Source organism: Myxine glutinosa, chromosome 13 (genome assembly GCF_964187855.1).
Source record: "Myxine glutinosa chromosome 13, kmMyxGlut1.1, whole genome shotgun sequence".
Taxonomy (NCBI): domain Eukaryota; kingdom Metazoa; phylum Chordata; class Myxini; order Myxiniformes; family Myxinidae; genus Myxine; species Myxine glutinosa.
The window spans coordinates 89876739-89904263 of NC_136273.1; the positions used below are offsets into that span (position 1 = coordinate 89876739).

The 27525-nt window shown below is 45.8% G+C and overlaps 1 protein-coding gene across 1 annotated transcript in view; it reads left to right on the forward strand.

Moving 5' to 3' along the window:
• Positions 1–3602: 3602 nt before the first annotated feature.
• PIWIL1 (piwi like RNA-mediated gene silencing 1) overlaps positions 3603–27525 on the forward strand; it is a gene marked incomplete at its 5' end in the record, with an annotated part of 210131 nt that continues 186208 nt past the window's right edge. Inside the window, 4 exons of the mRNA XM_068134816.2 lie at positions 3603–3657; positions 12444–12569; positions 24509–24723; positions 26804–26925. Coding sequence (XP_067990917.2) covers positions 3603–3657; positions 12444–12569; positions 24509–24723; positions 26804–26925 — 518 coding nt within the window. The remainder of the gene's footprint in view (positions 3658–12443; positions 12570–24508; positions 24724–26803; positions 26926–27525) is intronic.

Consider the following 27525-nt stretch of genomic DNA (forward strand, 5'->3'; position numbering starts at 1 on the left):
GGCTTCCCCAGATCTGTGCCTTGACACAATCCTGTCTCTGAGCTCTGCAGGCAGTTCCTTTGACCTCATGGCTTGGTTTTTGCTCTGATATGCATTGTCAGCTGTGAGACCTTATATAGACAGGTGTGTGCCTTTCCAAATCATGTCCAATCAATTCAATTTACTACAAGTGGACTCCAATCAAGGTGTAGAAACATCTCTCAGATGATCAAGAGAAATGGGAGGCACCTGAGCTAAATTTCAAGTGTCATAGCAAAGGGTCTGATTACTTATGTAAATGTGATATTTCAGTTTTTTATTTTAATAAATTGCTAAACTTTCTAAAATCCTGTTTTCTCTTTGTCATTATGGGGTATTGACTGTAGATTGATGAGGGAAAAAATGAATTTAAACGATTTCAGCATAAGGCTGCAACATAACAAAATGTGAAAAAAGTGAAGGGGTCTGAATTCTTTCTGAATGCACTGTATATGCCCAAATGGTAAACTACATCCTTCCAGAACAAATTTCCAGGGAGTGATAGAAAAGAAAACCCCAATGGTAGTCCAAAAAATGTGGCATAACTTTGATCAGTTTACCTTTGCCGAGCAAGCAACACTAAAATTGTCGAGAGCTTTAAGTAACTCGGATACATCATCTTGGAACTGAATTGCAGTGGAGATGTTATCTGCATACGCTACAACTTTTATATGGGGTCCAACGGGGAAGCAGAGAAACATGAAAGGTTCTCACACAACCAAACTAAAAAGGGTTCAACAGCAAGAACCTAAAGTAGACCAGACAAGGGACATCTCTGCCTTAAATCTCTTGAAAGAGGAAAAGGAGAAAGGAGGGTCACCCAGATAGCTCAGATGGCAGAGCACTGGTGCGGTTCACTTGAGGACTTGTGTTCGATTCCTGGTCTGGGAATGTAATTGTTCCCACAAATTTTTTTTTTTTTTTTTTTTTTTTTTTTGTATACAATGTCGAGGCTCGTAAGAGCTAACATCAATCACGCAAAAAAAAAAACCGACACTCTAAACATACAAAATGGGGAGAGAGAGAGGGAAGCACAAGTCGATTAATTAGAAAAAGGAGACAAGTCGTTATTTATTTTCATCAAACTATAAATATTGATACAACTGAATGCACGATATAAAGGTAGTACCAAACCCAAAACCCTTCAGAACAGCAAATAAATATTTCTGGTCTGCACTATCAAGGGCGTGTTTTTAGTCTATAAAGACTAGGCTCGGGCTTTTGTGCAGAATGTCACGACCAGTGCCAAGATTGTAGTATATGGATTGTCCAGGCACACAGCAAGTTTGATCAGGGCGGACAATGGATTTTAAGCGAGAGACAAGGACTTTGGAGAATATTCTTCAGTCAGTGGATAGTAGGGAGCCTGGACGTCAGTTACGAAGGAGTTGGGTGGCCCCTTTCTTCGAAGAAATGACTTTGTCTGCAACGTAGGGGAAGCTCCCCAACTTGTAAACTTTCTTCCAATACTTCCAAAAGCTCAGTTCCAATAATGTCCCAAAAAGTCTCGTAAAATTCACGAGGGATTCTATCAAGTCCAGGAGCTTTACCAGATGCCATACCGGAAACGCAAGCTTCAACTCCCTCATGGTAATAGTGCTCTCCGAGACTTTCTGCGACTCAGGTAACTTGGGCAAAGATGCAATAAAGGTCTGCACAACTTCCATATCAACTTATTTAGCACACAAGAGTGGGGGAAAAAAAAATCCCTTGCTAAATTTCTGATAATCTTAGGTTCACTTGTAATCCTACCATCTGGTGATTGCAACGGTAGCATTTGCTGTTGTGCTTTATTCTTATTCTTCAAGGAGAAGAAAAAAAAATATTCTAAGCCGACCTGAAGCCCCTTTTTTTTGCATGTTGCTTAACCAGGCGATGAAGCAGCTTTTTCTTACTTGTAAATTATTTGTATGCTCTCTTGTGTTGTTGTTTAACTTGGTAAGATGTGTTTGTGGTTCTAGAACCTCTTTTTTGAGTTGGGAGATCCTAGAAAAATTATTCTTCAAGTGATGGAGGTTATATTGTCCGCAAAAAATTTTTGATGTGGGTTTTTGTAATGTCCCACCATTCATTCCTACTCTGAGAAGTGTTTTCCTGGTATGCAGAGAACACCAATTTTATCTGAATGCTTTACAAAAATGCGCTTCTTGTAGCAGCCCAACATTTAGGGCCCATTAGGCACTCATACGAGGAGCATAGGGAAAATCAATTTTAGAAATATCAAATGATCCGAAAAACCAGAGGGAAGAATTGTCGTTGACAAAATGACATTTCGAAAACCATTATTAACATGAAATTTATCTAACCGAGCAAAGGATACTCTGTTATTAGAGGCTTGGCACCATGAAAATTTCTTAACCTGAGGATGCTACATCCTCCATCCATCGAGGTGATATTTTACTTGTACAGCCACCAAGTGTTTTGCACTCTCAGGGTGAGGTTCTGCACCATTACCTGTCCACCAAATTCCGTCCGAATATGTCAACTTTTTGATATATTGTCCTACTTGTCGGTTTTAGCCCTATCATTCAATCATGAGGGATCACTAAGAATTATACTTTTAGTATCTGGATCTTCTACACAATCCAATCATTCGTTCTTGTCACACACCTAACCTCTGCACCAAATTTTATCCAAATTTGGCCACAACCCATGAAAAACCGTGAATACGCCTGCGAAAAGAATGTCGATTCGCTTTGTTGCGCCAATACTGCAGCTTTATGCATGACATGGAAGATGCTTTTACGACTATTTATGTGCACAGCTGGTGGGAAATAGTTTATGCGTGGCTGGAAATGGTTTCATGCATGGCACGTGAAAGATGCTTCTAGAAGTGTCATGTGTTTGGCTGGTAGGAGAGGTATTTTTATTTTTATTTTTTATTTTTTCCTGCGCCTGCGAAAAATTACGAATACGTGTGGCACAGGGCTGCGAATGTAGCAGCAGGTTGGATTATATCAACGGCTAATGGTGCGGGTTTCGCGACAGCCGTGTCCGACTGTACTATAGTTTTGGGTCTGGTTTCATCCTGGAACATAAGTTATGGTTAAGCGTTTTGAAATTACCACTTTTGTTTAAATGCTGAAATTTTTTTTGAAAGGCGAATTTCACTTAGATTTTGCTCCATCAATGGCAGGTTATAAGTGAATCTCGGAAAAGTATCAGTTTATAACAAGTGGTGAATCTAATAAGTGGGTGAAATATCATTCCTGCAAATACACTGTTGTACCGTTTCAGAATACCTTTAAAACTATTATCTCGTTGAAAAACTCATGCAAGTTGGCCGAATCGTTTTGAAATACAGTACGGCAATTCTGTGTTAGTTATAGATGTTTTGGTGGGGGGAGTGGAGGGTGGTCCAAAACAAAAGGTGCTTTGAAACATTGTCAATTTGTCTTGATGTACATAATAAACAGATGGCATCTCTACTAATTCTCTTGTAGGTACAGCCAGCTGATGTACCAGGACCTACGGCCCCAGTCCTGGTTGCCCAACCAGAAGGTGCCCTAGGGGCTGAAGTTGCGAGAGGTCGTCAGAGACCAATGCATTCTGAATCCCATCCAGAAGGTGCCAAAGGGGCTGAAGTTGCAAGAGGTCGTCAGAGACCAGTGCATTCTGAATCCCATCCAGATGTTTCTGGTTAGTAGAGATCAGAGTGTGGGTGATGTGCTGGAGAGGCAAAGATGATGCATTTTATTCTAATATGGGCATCAATCAATCCCATTGTAAAGAAAATATTGATTGCTTAAAATGTATTTTATTTCAAACCAGCTGAAGTACCTGGTGTTGCCCAGAGAAATTCAGTGAAATACTCTTTCCTTTTGAAGAATTTTCAAGCGAGACATGGGTCATGAATGTAGACCAGCAACGAAGGCTGGAAAGGGTGGAAATGCGAATGGTTTGGTGGATGTGCGGAGTATCTTGAGAGAGAGGAAGACAAATGATGAATTGCGAAAGATGATGGGAATAGAGCCTGTGATGGATGCTTTAAAGAGGAACAGGTTGAGATGGCTTGGTCATGTGTTGAGAAAGGATGAAAGTGCCTGGTTGAGAAGAGTATATAATATAGGTGCTTTGAAATGGTTGAGAAGAGTGATGGAAATGAATGTAGAAGGAAGTAGAGGACGGGGAAGACCGAGAAAGACTTGGCTAAAGATGGTGGAAGAAGAAATGCGGGCAAGGGGGTTAACAAGGAGAGATGCAGAAAATAGGGGAAAATGGAGAAGATTGTCATGGGGACTGCAAGGCTAACCCCCGCTCTAGCAGGGAAAATGGCCTTAAAATGCATGTTGTGTTGTTGTTGTACTCTTTCCTTTTGAGAACAAATCGCTCCAACCTCAACATACGATATTCACAATACAAATTACTCAATCACTCCCCAGGAGGGGGAGGGGGGGGGGGAAACACAGGCAATGTACAAGCACAAGACCCGATCAAGGCCTTAAGGCCTATTTATCTGGGGTCAATTTTTTAAATCCAAACATATCCCTCAACCTTCTTCTGGAGGAAAGAAGATGCCATGCAAAGTTTGGTCGCATTGGTTCCTGCAGGGTCTGAATGCAAAAACAAACAACATTTTTCTTTTAGATAGCATGGTGGGTAGAGTTTGTGCATTATTTGCTGAAAAAAAGTATAATGTCTTTTGCAAGAAGACAACAGATGTTTGTGTCGTGTGTGCTTAAAGGGTTCAAGATGGTCTAAAAGGGGCAACAACCAATCGGTGGGATTGTTACACACGACAGACACAGGCAGCATGACTTGCAGGTCATGCTGCCTCACTCTCGCCTGAGAAGGAGAGGACCAGGAGCTGTATTGAATAATAAATCCGTTTTGAAGACAGTAAAGAATGACCTGAGAACGGCAGCTTTGATGGGACAAGATGGGGTTGGTGTCACGCCGATCGACGTGTCGGGGGTCGGGGTTGGTGGGAGCCTGGCTCTGGAGCTTGGTGAGACTTGTGGGTCCCGTGCTGCTGAGTGGGAGTGCCCGGGCTTTGATGGACCGGAAGAGCTCTGTCCATTGAAGAGGTGAGATTGAGGATATGTGCGGCAGCTTTGATGAGGCGAAGGGCCGTGCACGTGGCGCCCGAGGTCACCTGGATCGTCAGGGACCCGGCCTGGCCTGGCTGCTTGCTGAGTTTCTCTGACTTCGTCATGTGGGAGCGAGGACCGGGATTTGGCGACTCCCTTTTAGGCTATGTTGCGCTTGCAGGGAACTGAGCTCCCTGATATCCAATAAAGTGCCAAATACAGGTAAGGGGGCCTGAGATTTGGTGTACCCGAGTGGAAGGGGGCCTGAGATTTGGCGGGCCTGAGTGGGAAGGGGTAGGGGGGGGGGGGGCTCGGATTTGGCGGGTCCAAGTGGGAGGGGGGCTGGTATTTTGGGGGCCCGTGCGGGAGGGGGGCTGAGATTTTGCGGAAACCTGTGGAAGGGGACCTGAGAAAGATGAGGACGAGTGGCGATGGCACATGTACACACACACTTGTGTACATAAATAATATAATTATGGATGTAAATGCATAATTATGGACGTAAATGTCCAATTGCAGACACGCCAAAACAAATCGTAAATGAGTGGTTAGAGCTTAACAAATCACCTATCTGTACATTACTTAACAGCAAAATTAAGATCAACACCTTAAAAAAAAAAAAAAACTGAAAAGTTTGGCAAATCGTTAACAGATTAATGGAAGCAGACGATCAAGAAAAACTCCCAATCCAACACATGGAAGCAATTCTGGACGCAATAGACCATAAAATGTACAAAGAGAAACCTAAAGAAGTTAATCGTAGAAAAGAGAATGAAAGCATAAAAATTATGTTTCATAACAACGGGGTAGAAATTATCATTATCGAGAAAATACTACAACAGAAGGAAGTGTTTAGTAAATTTCCAGAAACAATAAAACAGAGAGCGACCAAGAGTTGTGCACACTTCAGGAAATTCAATTCGGGGAAAGATCTTCAACAACAAGTACACTACAATCTATAGACATAGAGGAATGGTTAAATAGCACATGTCATTGTAATTGTAAACATTCTGTATTTAAAGATCCATATCATAAACATGTTATCACAGGTGATCTCACAATAGTGAAAGATAAAAAAATTACGTGCATTACTTACCAAAGGACCAAATTATAAAGAAATTGCTTGTTGGTGGACATGGTATATTTCATGTAAGATGTGCATGATGCAATGTATTATCATGTTATGGAGTCTGTAAGGAAAGTTGCACAGAATTTGGAGGGGAGGGTTGATGGAGATTTGAAAAGGTGGGGTGTCATTTTGAAAGTTTTAAACAATTCATACTTTTATTATAAGCTCATTTCTTGATTCTGCTTTCTCTCTCCCGACCCCTCCCCCATTCTCACGAGACCTTCCAATTTCTCATTCATACCACCCCCACTCCCCATTCTCGTCAAATGCTTTTCGCTCCGTTGGTTCATTCGTTTGGCTGCTGCTGCCGCATGTCAAAGGTCGTAACAATGTGATCAATTGTTCATTTCACATTCACACCCATTCTGCAATTGTGAGTTGGCAGACCTTCATATTTTAAGTCACCTGCCACATTCTCCCTGGGTCTATCGATGTAATGCTTCCTTTCAGCATGTTATCGGAGTTTCCCTTTCATGATAAAATATTGTTACGTTTGTGGGGGGATCGGTAATGAAATACCTGAGTCCATGTAGAATTGTATTGGGTAGTGTGCTCCGACTCTTCGCGAAGAAGAAGAAACCTTCCTGTAATTTAGTCAGGCCCAGATGTCGTGTAAGTGTATATTTGTCTCAATGTGAGGGGTGGAGCTATGCTAATTGGTTTGGGTATAAGGGTAGATTCCCTGTGTGTAGTCGCCTCTATTGCCCCCCCCCCCCCCCACCCCTTCGTTCCTTATGACATTCACACCACCAGCCATGCGATCAGCGCTTACAATTAAATAAAGCGATGGCTGACCAGATCCGATCACTACCACTGATGCCACCCAGCCGAGTCATCTCAAGGGGAATCAAGAAAGGCCATTAGGCCCTGCCCTGAGAGGAACGATTGGTCAGGATGTCCAAAGATTGATGCGACGGTGCTCGGTGATTGGAGCGTGGGTGACGTCAGAAAGAACATTCTAGCGCCAGGGACAAAATGGACACGTCCCGCCATTTTCTCTCTTGGTTCGGGGTTTCATAATGAGCAGTCACACGTCCCTGTTGTTCTCTTGGTCCGGGGTTTCATAACGAGCAGTCGCACGTCCCTGTCGCTCTCTTGGGTCTGACGTTCAGTACGAACAGTCACATTATTATTTGCTCTCTTGGTTCTGACATTCATCGCACTTCTCTCTCTTCTGCGCTGGCTTTGTGACGGCTGCGCTTCGTGCTGTGTGAGAAACAGTGGAGCTTCGTGGAACGGTGGAAGAGAGCTTGGGCTGCCTCGTGCGGGCAGATGGCTGTGGCGCGAGTTCGCGCCATTATGTGTTTCCCGTGCAGAGACTCGGGTACCCGTTCGACGACCGTGAGAGTTTGAGGGTCGCTTGAGGAGACCAGAGCTGAGTAACACCACACATCACATTTGTACTTTCTTTTATTTCTCCCTTTATTTGAGTCCGCGTGGAGGGTCCCTCGGTTAGGAATTTAGTGGCATTGGTTTTTATTGTATTGCATTAATTTTATTAAACCATTATTTGTTACATTTTCAATTCTACTCTAGTAGCTCATGGTGGTTGAGTATGCACTTTATTGTACAGACCTAAACTCTTCAGGAATCCACTAATTGAAGGTCCAGGAACAATATTTGGTTGGTAACACATTTGCCACTGACGGCGAAATAGCTGAAATGGCCATACCCCTTTTTGGGCCACGCCCCCTTTTTTGCCGTGACTGTATCTACAGAACCGTTGGACCTAGGAGGTTGCCCGACCACTCAAAATTTGCGCAATGGCCACATTATGGGGGGTCAGTAATACATTTTCATATCCAAAAGTCAATGGTTTTTAAGATAATTGCCAAAAACCGATTTCAACATGTTACGAACTACAATTGTATGATACCACCAAGGCCACAACATTATATGACACTTATACCTTTTGCATCATCCTATTTTGGAATTTACTTATTTGGATTTCTACACTTTTCGCCTTTACTACAGCCACAAAACGTGACACATTTAATGTTCCTGTCTCTGCAAGTGCACGTTTTGGTACTCATACATGCTCTTGGGCATTTGCATGGAGGAGGCAGGTCATCGGGCCTGCACGATACTGGCAGTATCACTGGTGTTATGCCAACGTCCGTTGCTTCATACCCATACTGGAGTGGATCTGGTTTGGTGACGGCAGGAGTTGGGGCTTGCAACCACATCTTACACTGAAGAAATGCTCGCTTTATGTGTTCTCGTAGCGTTGATGAACAGCACACAAGCTGGTTGAAGTCCAGTTCTTTCTTGGAGTTGTGGTACTGCTCCCATCGATATTCATCGAAAGTGGAACAGTCGGTCTTCTTTAATCCAGACACAAGGAACTTTTCAGCATTGCTTGTTATCTGTGGTGACAGTTCTTCTACACCAAACCCTTCCAGTAGGGAGAGATCGATGGATGCTTTCAGGCCAGACAGCTTTGGACCCACCTTGCTGGTACTGTCGCAACCGCTGAGAGCATGAATGGCTGGGAGACACGACACCAAACCGTTGTCCAGTTGATCAACCAACATGTGGACTGGTACAGTTTTCTTTGTTTTCCGGTTACCAAGCTTCACGTACAGCTTTTGTAGTTGCCAGGTTGTGTTGAAGTGGAAGATGAGGTTGACAAAGACATCTGTGTCAGGCGAGTCGACCAAGACTGATTGAACCCCGTGTTTCACAACACCATCATTAATATGGAACATGATTCTGTCGTCGGCTTCTTCTTGGTTGCTTGAGAGCTCTGCGATCTGTGTTTCAGTGCCAGCTAACAGTTTCCTGCATTCACCCCCATATACTCCTCCAAAGAATATTTCCTTGTCCGACTCGACATTCTGCAGCATCCACTTGAAGACATACTCCTGCAACCGAACTTTGTTCAACATTGAGCTCCAGAACATATCAAGATCGACAGGGAGTTTCTGATTGTCAGACCCAATGGTGATTGTGATTTGTTCTGAGGAACTTCGCTGTGCCCGTTCCATTTGCTTGATTGATGATTTTTGATAAACATCAAAAATAATGTCTATTCTTGTGGACACGGAGCCTGTAGCAAGAATCCTGTTGGAAAGACTCTCAGCCAATTCCCCGAATGTGTGAAGGCCCATCTTTTTCATCGGTAGTTTACGCACAAGTGCCATGAAGTCCACTATTGTCATCTGAGCGTCACTCTTTACATTCCTCGTCTCCTGTGGAAGGCGACTGACAAGTTCCCTGGCTAAGGAGGCTTTATCGGGCTTCTTCAATTTGATGCCATCTTTACATTCAGTGGTGAGGAACTGGGATGTGCTGGTCAATTCATACTTCAGGAGTTCTAGCATGCTGTACCCTCTTTCTCTAGCATAGTCAATGTACCTAACAGTTTCCGCTGCATCCTTTTTCGCCATCGATTTCTTCGCTGTGAACGGAGTAGAAGTACGTTTCACGAAAACAGTCTTGCGGTTGGTAGGGATTGTATCATGTAGGTGCTTCTCCTTATCCTGAAATCTGGTCTCAACAAACTCTTCATAACTCTTCTCACCAATTTCCAGGCATTCAAGTAATCCGTCGACAACCTCCTGGGGAATGTCAGCTCCAGTAGAGATGTTCTGAAGTCTGATTCCAGCGTCGAACGGATTGTTGATGGATTTTATGTAATCCAGAAGGGCCTTTGCACGAACATGGCCAATCTTCGTAGAACTTGGATTGAACTCATGGTGTAGGCTCAGCTCACTGTCATCTTTGTCTCCCAAGTTGCACCATTCCAGCAGCTGTGCCACATGAAGATCTTTCTCATGCTTTAGGAGATTCCATAAGGCTACTGCTTCTTTCTGTCTGGTCATCCCAATGATACCTCCAGCAACCTTGGCGGGTTTATTGTAACACTTCTCGAGTGCCATGTCAAATCCTACTGCACTGCCTTGTCGGGTAGTGTGGTACATCACCCATCCACCATCTGTAAAGCATCTGTAGATACCCGGGAACTTCCTTTGTAGGTCCAGGCAATCTTCAAGGAACAGCGTACCCCATCTGCTATAGTTTGTCCGGCCAAACCCGAAGAACAAAGGCATGCACCTCCGCACAGCTGAAACGAAAAGATGCCAATCGCCTTGCCGAATAGAGTGTGTAAGATCTCTCAGGATAGGATACAGCTCATCCAGAAACAAGCTCCAGTACCTCACATTCTCATTACAGGCCGTTTCTTTCCATTCGGTGAAATACTTCTTCAAGTCTGCATGTAAGATCTTGCTTTCTTCCCAAATCTCTCTGAACTCTGTATGGTCACTATCTAAAGCCTGCTGCATCTTAGTTTCCATGGTCTCTATTTGCTGGTCTAATTCACAACTAGTACTGTCCTGGTCAGGTTGAAACTTCTCAAACATAAGAACTGTCATCACCTCTGATACAAGACTCATTCCCTCCTTGCCTTTGCAATAGTGACCTCCAGTCATGACACTATTCTCTACAACGAGCTTGCCAAAGGCTTCAGTCTCAATCAAAGCCAGATCAATACCGATACAGCCTAAAAACTTCCCAAGGCAAGCGATGACAATCTTCTCCATGTGAAAAGGTCCCATTCCAAGGAATATGTTACCAAACTGATCTGGCTTCAACAGCTGGATTGCAGGCTCAACGACAAAACACCCATGACCGGAATTTCTAGCCATGTCTAGACTCTAGACTAAATTCTAGTCTAGACTCTAGTCTAGACTCTAGTCTTGACTCTAGTCTAGACTCTAGTCTAGTCTAGACTCTTCAGGAATCAAGTAATTGAACAATAGGAACAGGAACACGAACAATTACGAATAATATTGTAGTTCGTAACATGTTGAAATCGGTTTTTGGCAATTATCTTAAAAACCATTGACTTTTGGATATGAAAATGTATTACTGACCCCCCATAATGTGGCCATTGCGCAAATTTTGAGTGGTCGGGCAACCTCCTAGGTCCAACGGTTCTGTAGATACAGTCACGGCAAAAAAGGGGGCGTGGCCCAAAAAGGGGTGTGGCCATTTCAGCTATTTCGCCGTCAGTGGCAAATGTGTTACCAACCAAATATTGTTCCTGGACCTTCAATTAGTGGATTCCTGAAGAGTTTAGGTCTGTACAATAAAGTGCATACTCAACCACCATGAGCTACTCTAGTATTCCTGTGTCTTGTACGTTTATTTGTTTGTGGTTCGGAAAACCCTCGTCGCGTCCGCCCTTCCAGGTAAGGACCTTGCTGCCCTCCACCCCCCCCGCGCGTGTCCCTACCGCCATCGTTGAGTATACGCCTCAGAGGTGAAGCTCGGTTGGCCATCCGTCACCCTGCGGTGTTCACTACAGGGTAAACACACGACAATATAAGTGTTATGCTGATTCTGTGCTATATTTACACCATTAAATATATACTGTGCACTCAGGAAAATGGAAATTACTGTTCAAGGAAAGATCTGTGCTGTGTAGCCACTCTTTCTTGCCTTGAAATTTTAGATTATCTAATGCATTCTCTAATCTAATGCAATCTTTTTGCATTCTCTAATACAGAACAATACAACTGCAAAATTGCATGATGATTTAGGATACGTTTTGTTTCAACAGGGTGAAAGAGTTTTCTACTTTTTGCCTCTTGGCTTTCTGAATTAACAACTTGTCATTTGGAAACATTTTCTCCTCTGTTACGAGTACCTTAGTCTGTCAGATCATATGAGAAGAATCAAGTTTGGCCGATTGGAAGGATCCGTCATAATGCTGGTCTGAGTATGCCTTTCGTGTTCGTTTGCGGCGATGAAATCTTCTTTTGCTATTTTTTAATGACTTTGCTTGGGTCACTTGATGATACTGTTGATTATCGGTAAAATAATGTCATGCTAAGGTGGACCTTTCCAGCAATACAACAACAGGAATTTTCAGGCCATTTTCCCTGCCAGAGCGGGGTTTAGCCTTGCAGGCCCCATGACAATCTTATCCAATTTGCCCCATTTTCTGCATCTCCCCTTGTTAACCGCCTTGCCCGCGGACATTTCCAGCAATAGACGGAGATATTCTGATGGTAATATTTTCGGTGCTCTGGGCAATTGCACCCAGAACTTTTTGTTTATTTTTTTAATTTTTTTTAATGAACATACCAAATGAGTTGTTAGCTGAGAAGACTGATTTTCGCCAGTTTTCACGGTGTATGCTTTGCAAGTGAAAGGTTTATTGAGTAATTACAGTCTTTGCAAAGTGTGATTTGTCACCCTCATCGCTTTGGTAATCTTGCTTCAATGGCCATTTTCCCACTTTTGGAACGTGCATGCAGTTGGCCTGGTGTCGGCTGGCATGCAAGGGCTGAGCATGGTGGAAAGGGGAGGACGGAGGCGGCAAAAAAATGATATCGGCGTGTGCACTCGAATTGATATGGAGCATGTATTGCATTCTAAACAAGGTAAATATAATCTTGGCTCGTGACCCATTTCAGAAAAAGCATTGTGTCGTTCCTGTGGGATTGCTTTTTTCAGTTTTATTACGTCTCGGAGCTTATGAAACACAAGGTGTCTGACTTGTTAGTGAGAAATAACCCTCAAAAAATTGTGACCATCAAAGGTAAAAATTGAAAATGCTGAAAACTGAATTTGGGGTCATCACGTTTTTCATTTTGAAGATCCTTGAACACGGTCTTTGAAGAATGTGATGGTTTTCAGAAGAAGAATAAAAATAGGACTTCATTTCTCTATTATAGCAATCACATAGAGTGGATGGGGGAAGAGGGAATAGCAGAAAGAGTACCTCACTTAAAACACTCACCAGCACTCACCGATGAACCTGTGAAAATTTGCTGAAGATCCAATTTGCCATCTGTGAAAAATGATCACACGCACCCAAGACAGTGGATACTTTGAGATTTGGGCGAACTCAATTCCACCTTTTGAGTCAGGCATTTGGATATTACAAACGGCATATTAAACACACACACACACACACACACACACACACACACACACACACACACACCAGCCGAAAGCACCCGGCGTTGCCCGGGTTCTTTTTGAATGAATTTACTACTATAATTCAGCTTTTACTCGCAGCCGAAGAAGATTGACTACTATAATTATTATTCATCTCGGCTTTTAATTGCAAAATGGGCCCAACCTGGCCGATGCAGCCTCGACACCTAGCCGATAACACTCCCGGGGCCCGTCCCAACATTTTTTGTATTAGAGGTTTCCTCCTATCTTTCACCGTTCAGGAGATTAGCTTGCGCAGACAAACAAACAAAAACTTTCTTTTTATATATTGTTACAGACACGACTTTGATGTTAAGGTGGGCCGAGCGGAATGGCCGTCGTGTCCGCACAAATTACCCGATTGTACTCGAACGTCGACGAAGCCGCGCTACGCTGGCTCAATAGGAAAGAGAAGACACCCGGCTGGGTTATAATGACACAATACGACACCAGGGGTTCAGTTCTCAAGACCTCCGGAGGAGGTTATATTAAGGCGGAAGGTTAGATTACAACTACAAGAGGGACAGCATAGAAAGACAGGCACTTAGACACACTTATATTAACCCTAGACAGACGACAGATAAACGGGACAACGCTGACTCACACGGGGTTTGATGGCTAGGAAAGGCAGATAGCGATGGCTCAAGGTGCACTCTTGGCTCAAAGCAGGGTACACGGTTCGGTCCAGAGATGCGGGGAGGTCTCGTCGCAGCGCTCAGAGGTGACGTTCTTTCTCAGGCCTCTCCAAACTCAGGCGCATCTGTTTCAGCGCTCGCAGGTCCGTCTTTCTCCAGCTGGGGGCGAATCTGACGTCACATCCGGCGCGTGGCCGCGTATATCCGGCGGGGAGTGACACGCCCTCGGCTCGTTAGCTCCGCCTCGTGGAATCGGCACGTTGCTTCTCATTGGGTGCGTGCGGGGGGGGTTACTGGCTCCGCCCCCGACGAGGAGCTGACAGCCAGCCCCTTCGGGGTAACCCCGTGGAGCGCATGGTCTGGAGCTAATCGAGCCGGTGTGAGGACGCATCCTCCCCCGCTCCGCCGCCATCCCCTCTGTTGTTGTTGTAATTGTTGTTGTAGTTGTTGTTATTGTTGTTGTTTGGGGAAGAAGATGGGAGGAGGTATGGGAAAGGTCCTAAACTCACTACTGATGCCATATAATCACATTCTGGTGCAACGAAGAGTCATAATTAATGGAAACGAGGCCTTAACTGACATAGATTAAGAATAACTAGGAAGATGTCCGAAAGTTGGCTACGTGTGGTGCGGTGGACCTGGGCACGACATTTAATGGGGGAATAAGGGGAAGGTCGGCTCTACTGATTGTTATTTACATGCAATGGGACTAGGGAATGGGGGATTGGGGAAAGTTGGGGAGTATTGGAGAAAATAGGGGAATATTTACAAGCGGATATGGAGGCCAAATTCCATATTCGCAACATTGCACCCTTCTCTACCCTCGGGGCGTCCCGACCCGATAAATTTTTACCTACTTTAGTGTGGCACGCAATGTAGTTCCCTCTACTATTAACTCTACCCTGAGTGCGACAGTTTTACAGATATTCACAAATGAGTAAATATGTCCCCCTGCGACGTTGCACCCTTCTCCTCACAGAAACACACCCACAGGATAACCGAATCCGGAAAGAATTCGCAAACTACACATACAGCCGGTAGGGAGCATTATTTACAAGATTACGCTGATATCTACACTACGATCCAGGACCTGTCTTTGGAGGAACACATGCAGATGTTATGCATAGAGAGAGCGCGCTTGCCAACATCGATACACCAACCCACGAGTGCTCTGTGGCCGACGGCCTTTAATAACGTGCAGAGCACCCTTCCCGAGCATCAACAGCACCACCCCACCACCAATCGGTGCAGTCACCATTGTTCATTGGAATAAAAATAAATTCGACAACCCCTAACCCTGCAGGTGTCTCTTGCTCTTCTTGTGGTGCACTTGGTGTTAGTTAACAGTGGTTCACCTTTATGGCATAGGTGCCACGTTGACCCATAGGTCCATCCCCGGGTGGTGCTTGGCCGCAAACGAACTGCGGTCCATTGTGGGTGGCCACAAACATTGCGGTCCATATGGTGTATCGATCCCGGCAGCAAACAGCGAAAGTGCAGGCCCACAACTGCGCAGCCAGCACCTCTCTTTCCTCTCTCTCTACCCCAAAGCCAGATCCTCGGAGGTGGGAGACAAAAGAAGCAGACAAGTGAGTAAGGTGGTAAGGGCGCAAAAGTGCACGCAATATAAGGTAATGCACACTGGGGGCACATGGGAACCAGGTGAGACAGGTACGTTCCTATCGTACGCCCCCCCCCCCACCAGGTAACCTACATGGCCCCTCCCTTACCCCTTACTGTATCCACACAACACAACACTACCCATAAACATCTACTTTACAAATCAACAAACATCCCTACTGTCTTCCCCGTTCCTCCCATATACCAAATTCGTCTTCTCTCCCTCCTAACCAATCAAATTTGCCATTTTCAACTCTCATCAAAATTTGCCATTTTCAACTCAACATCAAAATTTGCCATTACCAATTCATCATCAGTCCCTCCTAGGGAGGGAGAGATGGAATCACCCCAATGTCTCATCCACGTCGTGATGCGTCTCACAAATCCTCACAGCAATTCTCATTTCTGCAACACAACCAAAGAAAACACAGGTGTGGAGTCATCATCATCACCACAGGTAAGTGGCTGCGTATGGTGCGACAGGTTCATCAATCCTAACTATTTCCTAAATGACTTTAACAACTTTACACTACCCGGGGTCTTTCTCCGGCCAAACCATTGGCCCTCTTACACTATGGGTTCTAAAAACCAATTCCCATTGGCCAAACTGTGGTGCTCTTCAATTTGGGGTCTCACTCCCCCGATTCATCTCCCGGTGCCCTCGCACAATTTCTGGGCTGCGGCGTGTACCTCTCCCAGTGGGTCTACCCACCTGCACACCTCCACCACTGCAGTTGCCTCCGAGCTTACCTGCTCCTTGCCCTAACCTAACTACCTGGGGAAGGCCCTCTGGCACTCTCCCCACTCGGTGCCCTCTCTGGCACTGGGCTACCCGGGTCCATCCTCCGGATCCTCGGGCCCCATCCACAACTCTACCGGCTCCCAGAGCCCACCTGCGGCCTCACCTGGCCGACATCCTCACAGTGGTGGAGTGCCCAACCAACTACACACACTAACAGGCTACACGCCCAGCCATTTCCACAACACTAATGCACCCATTCACAACACCATTCTGCAACCGCACCACAAATGCCAATATCCAACCACAATTTACCTGCACCCTCTACCTAACACTTACACTACCCGCCCCGGGTACTCGTGAAAGGGGTCCACTCTTCCCCCATCCACACCTTCGCACCATGCACACCACTCCGTACCACTCACTCCAACTCTCTCCACACACCTGTACCTGCACACCTGTGCTCTCACACCTGGTGCCACCTGCACCCTTCTCTCCCCAAGCGCATTCGCGCTGATCCACACACTCACTACTCATACACTGCTCCACACACCTGTCCAGTTGCGCACCTGTGCAATCACACCTGTTCAATTCTCACAAACACGGCATCATCTCAGCTAACTACTCCCTTCTGAAACTTGCGCTTCCCAGTCGTCCCTTTAACTATTGCGCTCCCTCGTCATTGTAATCCACACTAATCTACCTGCGTCCCCACTACAGGTATCAGTCACTAACTAACCTTAACGTTACCTACTGTCATCTTCGCTAGATCCCTACACACAATATCCTAACCCACCCGGGCTAGTTTTCACTGCCATACACCCCATAAACTATTGCTCCTTTGCCCCCACCTGTGAGGGATGGTGGATTTGCCATCCCACCACATCGGGGGTCTCTCACTACCAATTTTGCACATCAAATTTCAACAAATTAAAAATTTGCCAATCATCTGCCAATCACTGTACCATTACCAATCATCACTCTGCCAATCCTTTGCCAATCATCAAATTTCACCTTTTTCTAATTTCGGGGCCAAAACACTAACCTCATCACCCAGTCTACTCACTACTGCCTCTCGGTGCGCCAATTCCTGTCCAAAGCCCGGCTTCGTAAAGCCAAGCAATGGATGCTGGTTGTTTTGTGCCAGCGGCTGGATGCGTCCGGCATTCGGGGCAGGGACGGGGGCTTACCCGGGCCGAGATCCCACGCACCACCTCGGCGTGGAGCCATCCAATGTCCCGATCTCGACCTGCCGGCACGTCTCAACAAAACGTGGTCGCCATAACGACCCTTCCTATCGGGCTGCCAGCTCCGCCTAGTGGAGCCTGGACGCGGCCGTTCAAAGCGAGGCCCGGCACGCACCGAGGGCCTGCTTCGGCTAAAAGTCGCTCTAACCTCTAACCCGTGTAACGTCGATGCTTCACCTGGACGCTTACACCCCGCAGCCCGTTCCTTGCTCACACATCCAGCTGTGCCCATGCTCCTCGTACCCTTCCTTACACACCCAGGTACACCCATTCCACTCACAGCCTTGGTCACACACCTGACCACCGAACACTTTGGCACACATTCGTTGGTCGCACACCTCACCAATACACCGCTTCGCGCCCCCTCCTCGGTCACCTCCTCTGTGACAATCACAGGTGTGCTCTCATTCGCACACCCAACCACGTGCCTCACTACCAACTCCAGCGTGCATTCCCACTCACGCTCTACCATTCCAGGTGTGCATCCTTCCATCCCAGGTGTACATCCTCGCTCACCTGTCACAACTAACTCACGCTCCATGTCACTCTCACTACTTTCACCTCCATTCCTGACAGCGCACTCACCCTTACTCTTGACAGCGCACTCTTTCCTCATGCACCTGTCCGTCACACACCTTTCTCGCGCACACTCTCCCATTACACCCTCTGTAACACTCACCACAGGTGGACACTCTTCCTTACTTCTGACAGCGCACTCTTTCCCCATGCACCTGTCCGTCACACACCTTTCTCGCGCACACTCTCCCGTTACACCCTCTGTAACACTCACCACAGGTGGACACTCTTCCTTACTTCTGACAGCGCACTCTTTCCCCATGCACCTGTCCGTCACACACCTTTCTCGCGCACACTCTCCCGTCACACCCTCTGTAACACTCACCACAGCACGCTTCCATGTGCTCCCTCGCACACGCGCTACGACCGACTCATTCTCGCCAACACCCTCACTCCTTGGCACGCACTTTTTCCTCACACACCCCAGAGTCGGACTTTCTTGCACACCTCCATTTTCGCACACCAGACCTGTCGCACACTTCACCAACGGCCTCTCACGAACACCCGGGTCTATCTCGACCCCCAAGCTTATTAAATCCCCTGGCGCATCATACGCACGACCATATTGGTCACCACTTACACCGGGTCCTCTTCCTCTTCGCTTCTCCTCCATCACCTGCGAATCCCTCATCCGGTTAATGAGCACATCATCACGATCCAAACACAGACTTTGGACCAATTCTTTTATCTCCTCTTTTATCTCTTTCTTATCCCCTCTCCGTCGCTTCTTAATTTCGCTCATCCCTTCTTCCACTTCTTCTAATTTGTGCTTCACCTCTTTTATTCCCCGGTACGTCTCCTCAAGCTCGTCCTCCAAGGCTACCTTGACCGTTTCCAGGTGCGTCCTCACCTGCCGGTCCTTCGTCTCCATTACCTCTATGACCTCGTCCAACCTCGTTGTCAGTCCCTCACGTACCATCTGACATTCCCTCTTCGTCGCTACCAAGTCATCTTTTAGTTCTTTCTGTGTCGCCTTTAAACCTCCTAATACCGCAGTGTTCCTTTGAACCTGCTCCACTAACTCCGTCTGTCCCACCGTCAGCTGCTCCACCTCCTGCGTCAGGTCCTCTATGCCCCCTTGTAACTTTACAGTCCCCTTTCTCACCTCCTTCTCCATGTGCTCCTTACAGTGCCTCACCTCCTCGCGCACTCCTCCGACCTCCTCACTCACTCCTCTTCTGATCTCCTCTCCCATCACTTGCATCTCCTGCCCAGATGCCACCCTCATCTGCTCCATTTCCTCCCTGTGAGCATCCAGTTTGGTTTCTACCCCCATTCTGACCCCCTCTATCTGCTGCTCCATTTGTTTAACTTCCCTTTCCGCTTGGTCCCTCATGTCCCTCAATTTGCCTTCCATACTGTTTTCTAACCCCTCTAACCCATTTTTCACTCCCTCTATCTGATTCTCCTGGGCAGCCATTCTATTTTCTACCCCCATTAACCCATTTTTCACTTCTTTTATCCCGTTGTCTAACCCCTCAAAATTATTGTCTATCTTCCCAAATTTCTTGTCTAACTCCTCAAAATTATTGTCTAACCCCTCACTGGTACCCCTCGCTTCGTCCCTCATTACCCCCAATTGCTCACTCCGAGCCCTCGCTTCGTCCCTCATTACCCCCAATTGCTCACTCCGAGCCCTCGCTTCGTCCCTCATTACCCCCAATTGCTCACTCTGAGCATCCATCCGGTTCCCCATTACCCCCATTTGGTTTTCCAATCGCTCACTATTCTTTTCCATAAGGGCCGTCATTTGTATAAAAAAAAGTTCCAATCTTCCCAGCGGCGCTACTTCGGTCGCGGGCACGGTGACCAGCGAGGCGCCATTTTGCGCGCCCGCTTCTTCGTGCGTGACGGCGCTATTTTGCGAACCTGCCGCCCTCACTGCTTCGCTCTCCTCCTGTCCCTCATTTTGGTCCTGGATCGACCCTACCTCACTCTCCTTTACCGGACCCCAGCTGTCTTGATCCGCCATAGCGCGACTTGCAAAATTCGAGTTTCGTAAAACAAATCCAATTTTTTTTTTTGTTATAATTTCGTCGAGCGCAGTACGCGCTCCGAATCGATTTTCCCTCCCAAAATTTGGGCCTAATAAATTTAGTCCCGGGTTCGAATTCCACTCCTCGACACCAATTGTTACAGACACGACTTTGATGTTAAGGTGGGCCGAGCGGAATGGCCGTCGTGTCCGCACAAATTACCCGATTGTACTCGAACGTCGACGAAGCCGCGCTACGCTGGCTCAATAGGAAAGAGAAGACACCCGGCTGGGTTATAATGACACAATACGACACCAGGGGTTCAGTTCTCAAGACCTCCGGAGGAGGTTATATTAAGGCGGAAGGTTAGATTACAACTACAAGAGGGACAGCATAGAAAGACAGGCACTTAGACACACTCTTATATTAACCCTAGACAGACGACAGATAAACGGGACAACGCTGACTCACACGGGGTTTGATGGCTAGGAAAGGCAGATAGCGATGGCTCAAGGTGCACTCTTGGCTCAAAGCAGGGTACACGGTTCGGTCCAGAGATGCGGGGAGGTCTCGTCGCAGCGCTCAGAGGTGACGTTCTTTCTCAGGCCTCTCCAAACTCAGGCGCATCTGTTTCAGCGCTCGCAGGTCCGTCTTTCTCCAGCTGGGGGCGAATCTGACGTCACATCCGGCGCGTGGCCGCGTATATCCGGCGGGGAGTGACACGCCCTCGGCTCGTTAGCTCCGCCTCGTGGAATCGGCACGTTGCTTCTCATTGGGTGCGTGCGGGGGGGGTTACTGGCTCCGCCCCCGACGAGGAGCTGACAGCCAGCCCCTTCGGGGTAACCCCGTGGAGCGCATGGTCTGGAGCTAATCGAGCCGGTGTGAGGACGCATCCTCCCCCGCTCCGCCGCCATCCCCTCTGTTGTTGTTGTAATTGTTGTTGTAGTTGTTGTTATTGTTGTTGTTTGGGGAAGAAGATGGGAGGAGGTATGGGAAAGGTCCTAAACTCACTACTGATGCCATATAATCACATTCTGGTGCAACGAAGAGTCATAATTAATGGAAACGAGGCCTTAACTGACATAGATTAAGAATAACTAGGAAGATGTCCGAAAGTTGGCTACGTGTGGTGCGGTGGACCTGGGCACGACATTTAATGGGGGAATAAGGGGAAGGTCGGCTCTACTGATTGTTATTTACATGCAATGGGACTAGGGAATGGGGGATTGGGGAAAGTTGGGGAGTATTGGAGAAAATAGGGGAATATTTACAAGCGGATATGGAGGCCAAATTCCATATTCGCAACAATATATATAGAGACTAGCCGAAAGCACCCGGCGTTGCCCAGGTTCTTTTTGAATGAATTTACTACTATAATTCAGCTCAGTTTTTAATTATGAAATGGGCCCAGCTCGGCCGAAGCGGCCTCGACTCCTAGCCTATAACCTTCCCCTTGGCCCGTCCCAACATTTTTAGTTTTTTGAATGAATTTACTACAGTAATTCAGCTTTTACTCATGGCCGTAGACGATTGACTACTATAATTCAGCTCAGCTTTTAATTGCGAAATGGGCCCGGCCGAGGTGGGCCTCGACCGGCCTCGCCACATAGCCTATAACCTTCCCGGGGCCCGTCCCGACATTTTTGGTTCTTTTTGAATGAATTTACTACCATAATTCAGCTTTTACTCGTGGCCGTAGAAGATTGACTACTATAATTCAGCTCAGCTTTTAATTGCGAAATGGGCCCAGCCCGGCCGAGGTGGGCCTCGACCGGCCTTGCCACATAGCCTATAACAGTGTTTCCCTAACTTTATCCCCCCACGAACCCCCTTTGGATGTCATAGGTGTCCACGAACCCCCAACTTTTCGAGACACGATCTGAGTTATTATTATACTATAATACGCATAACAGTGCTTCGTAAAAGATCAAGTTCATAGTGTAATATTGTAATGAAAAAAAACAAGAGATGAACAAATATTTATTCGGAAACGTCAAGATCAGATCACGAATTGTATCACGCATCGATCACCCATCACACACGATGAGACGGATGCTCCTGTTTTTCCTCCACGAGGCGTTTGATCCTCGGAGCTGTCTTGGAGAGGGCCACCCTCATGTCGGGGCCGACGTCAAGGCGTGCCCGCAGCTTTGTTTTCATGACGACCAACACGGAGAACCCGGCTTCGCAGAGGTAGGTCGTGACGAAAGGCAGTGTCATTCGGAGCGCTTTCGCTGCTAGATTGGGGAAGGCCTCGTAGTTGCTTGCCCAAAACTCCGAGGGACTGGCGACGGTGGAGAACTGCATCTTCAGGCGGCCAGAGGCCTTCAGCTCGATCAGATCATCCTTGAGCTCGTTGTCGTCATCGATGTCGTGAATTAGAATCGTGAAAGGATCCTGTATCCACGGATCGACCGACAGATTCGGAAAGTATCCATCAAAACTGTCAGACAGAGACTTCAGATGACCCTTGATGTCGACGACAAGCGTGGAGCAGAAATCTTTCTGAGCGTCGTCATCCGCGAGGATTTGAGCGAGCTCCGGGAAGTTGACGAATGACCGCTTCTCCACGCGGTTGCTCCAAAGCCGCAGCTTTTCTCGAAGCGAATTGATCCGTTCCGCTGCTTCGACGATCGTGAGGCTGCTCCCTTGAAGTGATATGTTGAGAGCGTTAAGGTGCCCGAAAATGTCGCTGATGTACGCAAGCCTCGCGACGAAGACAGGGTCGCCGAAGTAGTCCGCCAAGTCGTTGCCTTTCTCACGCAGGAAAATTTCAATCTTCCGACGCAGCTGGAGGACGCGGTTCAGAATTTGGCCCCGGGATAGCCAACGCACCTCGGTGTAGTACAGAAGATGAGTGTATGCAGCACCGATGTCTTCACAGAAGACCTGGAAGAGGCGGTGGTTGAGAGCCCGAGCGCGGATGAAGTTCACTGCTGTGACAACGATAGCCATTACATCACCGAGCTCCTTGGGGAGCGTCTTGGTCGCAAGGGCGTGGCGATGGAGCACAGTGTGTCACGATGACGTCGGGGCACTTGTCTTTCACCAGCGCAACGAACCCGGATCGCTTTCCCATCATCGCCGGGGCCCCATCCGTACACAACGATCTGAGCTTCGTCCACTCGATGCCGTTTTCTTCCATGAAATGGTTCACGATATTCATAATGTCCACCGATTTGGTTGTTGTTTTGAGAGGAGAACAGAACAGGAACTCTTCCTTCACAGCAAATCCCGCCAAGTAGCGTGCAAAAACCAGCAATTGACTGCAGCTCGCTACGTCGGTGGATTCGTCGAGTTGCAAGCTGAAACGGCAGCGCGATTCCCGGAGTTCTTGTGTGACCTGAGCCACAATATCCTTTGACATGTCTTCAATTCTGCGCTTGATGGTGTTGTTGCACAGGGGAACACTCTTGAGTTTCTTGGCCTCCTTGGGTCCGCAAACCAAGTTCGCCATCACCACAGCGCAGGGCTTTACAAGCGTTTCGCCAATCGTATGAGCCTTTTTGTCTTTTGCAATGAGGAGCGCTACTTCATAGGAGGCTTCAAGGATAGGCTTCGTCGACGGTTGGAACCCGTGCCGAGTCAAGCTACCCTTCGCCATGAAGCGAGCTTTCTTGCTTCGGAACACGTCTTCAGAGTCGTTCTGATGAGTCGGATGGGTGCTGTCGAGGTGGGCTTTTAGCTTCGATGGCTTTATCGACGCCTCCGCCAGCACTTTGTAACACAGAACGCATTGCGGACGTTCAGTCCCATCCTTCTCCACAAACTTCATGAACCCCCACTTGATGTACGAATCATCGTATTTGCGCTTCTTAGACATCATGGATTGCGGTCTGAATCTGTGAAAAAAAATAAAAAATAAATGATGTTGATATAAATTATATGATATATCAGATTTTATTTCAACAAAAAGTACTCTAGTTTTGACTTTCAGAAACGTCTCACGAACCCCCTGGGATGGACTCACGCACCCCCTGGGGGTTCATGCACCCCAGTTAGGGAACCCCTGGCCTATAACCTTCCCGGGGCCCGTCCCGACATTTTTTGTATTAGAGGTTTCCTCCTATCTTTCACCGTTCAGGAGATTAGCTTGCGCTAATATATATACATACATACATGTATGTATACATACATACATATATATATATATATATATATATATATATATATATATATATATATATATATATATATATATATATATATATATATATATATATATATATATATATATATATATATATATATATATATATATATATATATATATATATACATATATATATATATACATACATACATACATACATACATACACACACACCTCTTGTGGTATAGACTCCCTTGGCAATTGACTATAAAATTGGTAGGTTTCCTTTTGGGTATATAATGAGTGAACTGCCACCATAGCCTATAATGTTGTATTAGCTTTTCTCATGTTTTCATCAAAATGTTGTTGCTTTGCTTTCTTTTATTCTTAAGGCTTGTCATATTTTGTAAATGGCTGTGTGCATTTACTGTATCATTTATTTTGTAAACGATTTGCCACTAAGGCCTATCTCTTGTATTTGTCACTTTTTACAGGAACATCGGGCAAGTCGATGGACCTTCTTGCAAATTTCTTTCGTCTCAACTCCCGGCCTGATTGGGTTGTCTACCAGTTTCATGTGGACTTCAATCCAGAAATGTTGAGCAATAAGCTGCGTTATGGCCTTGTCAATTCGCAGACACAATTGCTTGGCACTTCAATCGCATTTGAGGGAAACATTCTTTATTCTCTGAAGAAATTCACCGAAAAGGTGCACTTTAAGCCAAATGGTCATTGTAGCATTTTGCAAAACATTGCTTAAGAATTGAGCAGTTGTGATTTCTAATCTGACGGTCTAATACATTTGTCTTGCAATAAATACGATAAACAACTACAAAAAGCAAAGATTGCAGGCCCTTACAGGCAGGGCAGGGGGTGGGGGGGGGGGGGGGTGTGCACGTGCGTGCGTCGATGATGAACTGATTCGATTTTGGGGAAGATCCGGATGCCAGAATTTTGAAATTAATTCGACACAATTGAGAGATTGGGTCAAGAATGATGTATGGCTGGATATCTCAAAATGTTGTGGACGGATTTGGACGAAACTTGCTGGATAGTTTGGATGTGTGACGAAGACGAATTCAATCAATTTTGAAGATGCGGATCCAGATGGGAGAATGAAAATTTTTTAAAAAGTGATTCTTCACCTTGAGAAACGGTACCAAAAACGATATTCAGCAAGACCCCGACATTTGCAAGGGATGTGTTCCTGAAAAATGTCGCAAATGTTGGGGCATTGGTTCAATGGGAAAAAGGAGGATCTGTTCCCGGCAGTTCGTGATTCATTTGAGAAATTTTTACGAACACGAATGCACATGATTAGTTTCATTTAAAATGCTTGCATATAAAAGAACAACAAATAAAAGAACAAAACATTTCTTACAAATAATGGCTTATTTAAAATTGATGTGGGGGACAAGGAAGGACAGACAGAACACTACAAACATATGGAACAGATCTGTCAGTCGTCAGACACAAGTTGGGCGAAAGGGAAAATTCAAACTTTTATGCAAGAACCCTGCTAAGGTGCCAAAATGTCGGATTCAAACCGGAAACAAAGGGGCAGGCGTGTACTTAAGCAGGCATGGTCTGGTCTCTGCACACCACATTTGTGTGGTCATGCAGGTGGGTGTGGCACAGGACTGAGGCAGGAGATGGCAATGAGGAGATGCCTTAAAGCCGTCTCTCGAACCATCTGTCAACAACGAAGCCTGCACGTCTTGTAATCTAAAACCAAACGCTGTCTACTTTGATCTCCTTCTCTTTTGTCGATGCTCTTCTCGTCATGCGCATGTGCGTGCACAGCTTTTAAGACCCAAGGACTGCCCTACGGTCCCATCATCCAGGCCGCCATCCTCCCCTCTGCAAGGCTCCACAGTTCTCTGTACTGCAGTTGCCTGCAGTTCTCTAGTCAGGTGGTCTGCAATGTCTTCATTTTAAAGTGTGAACTGCTTTCCATATGCATTCGTGTCTACAAGTTCTCCACCTAGCCTTGCTTTTAGAAAGAAAAGGTCTTGCACAGTACTCGTTACTCTATTCTCCTCTCATATTACATACAATCACCGTTTTCTTGGTGTACATATTACATACAACTTATCTCTGACCGATCCCTAATACAGGTGTAACTCTAACCTACATGAGCACACATGGACCAAGCTATTCTGAGCACATTCTAATGATGGAGTCCCCTCCTCTTCCACATAACACCATGTTGTATTTGGTAATGTCTCATGGGAACTTAACTTATCCACAACGACTCTACTTGTGACATATCTACATGTCTGTTTTGTGTAAACCAGGTTTCCTCCAATGAGCTAATTTACCATCTTTAGTTAATTTGTGTATAAATTTGCATTGCTGTCTGATGCTGAGACTGTTGCAACCACGACTGTTTTCAAAGTTGCCTTGCATGAATGAGAAGTTAAAGAAACTTTTTAATTTTCATTTGCAAAAAGAAAATAATAGTGATTTTGGGTTATTTTCATATTCTTACATTTTTGAGACATAAAAATCAGCTATCTTGTGGTTTGGAAAAAATTATATATCCATAAGTGTCTTGGCCCGTTAGCCTTTAGGTCCCTTTTTTTGTTTTTGTTTTTTTTCGTTGCCCATTAGCCAATCTTAAATTGCTAGCAAGCACTGTAAACAAGGCTGAAATCAAGACTTAAACTGTGGCCTTTGTGGCAACATTCCCTGTTGAATTGATTTAAGCCAAATGCATGTTCTAGGTTTGTGAAAAAATGTGACACTTGACACTTGAGTAATCACTATGTTGTGGTGAGTGGCCACAGGTGGAGGAAGTTGTCGTAAAAACAAGAAAAGGTGAAGATGTGAAGATCACTTTCACATTTACCAATGCATTCCCTCCATCATCCACTTCAACGCTTAATTTGTACAATATAATTTTCAAGAGGTGAGTTCAGTTACGCACAGCAACACTCTATCTTGTCTCCGCATCGTGTTTCAGTGGAACATGCTAAAAAAAAAAAGATATTGAGGATTTTCTTGACCTCGTAATGTTTTCCCACCACATTTCGTGTCGATTATGAATTTTATTACACCAATTATGGATCCAAGTTGACTGAAAAGTGAACTTAAAAATCGAGTTTGAAGCCAGTCGATAATTATGACTCATTCCTTTACATAGGCTTTCTTTTTTTCCCGGCATCTTCTCCTCATCGATCGGAAATGAATGTTTCGACCGATGTTTGCATTTTGTGTAATTATTTACTGATTTTTATCTATTCATTTTTATTGCTGAACATTAGGTTGGTTACGTGCAATATTTATGCTTGTGTATTTGTGAATCTAGAGTATTAATAATGTACAGTGCAGTACTGTAGTGGAATTTTAAATGTTGTGGAGAGATAGTGAGTGTTAAATATTTTTTTGGTCCAACATTTTTAACCATCTAATCTTAAAGAACGAATTGTAGTGGTGTGTGGTTATCCGAGAAATTTCTTTGTAGCCTTATTAGTTGAAGCATATATGGGCAATTCCACCATAACAAACA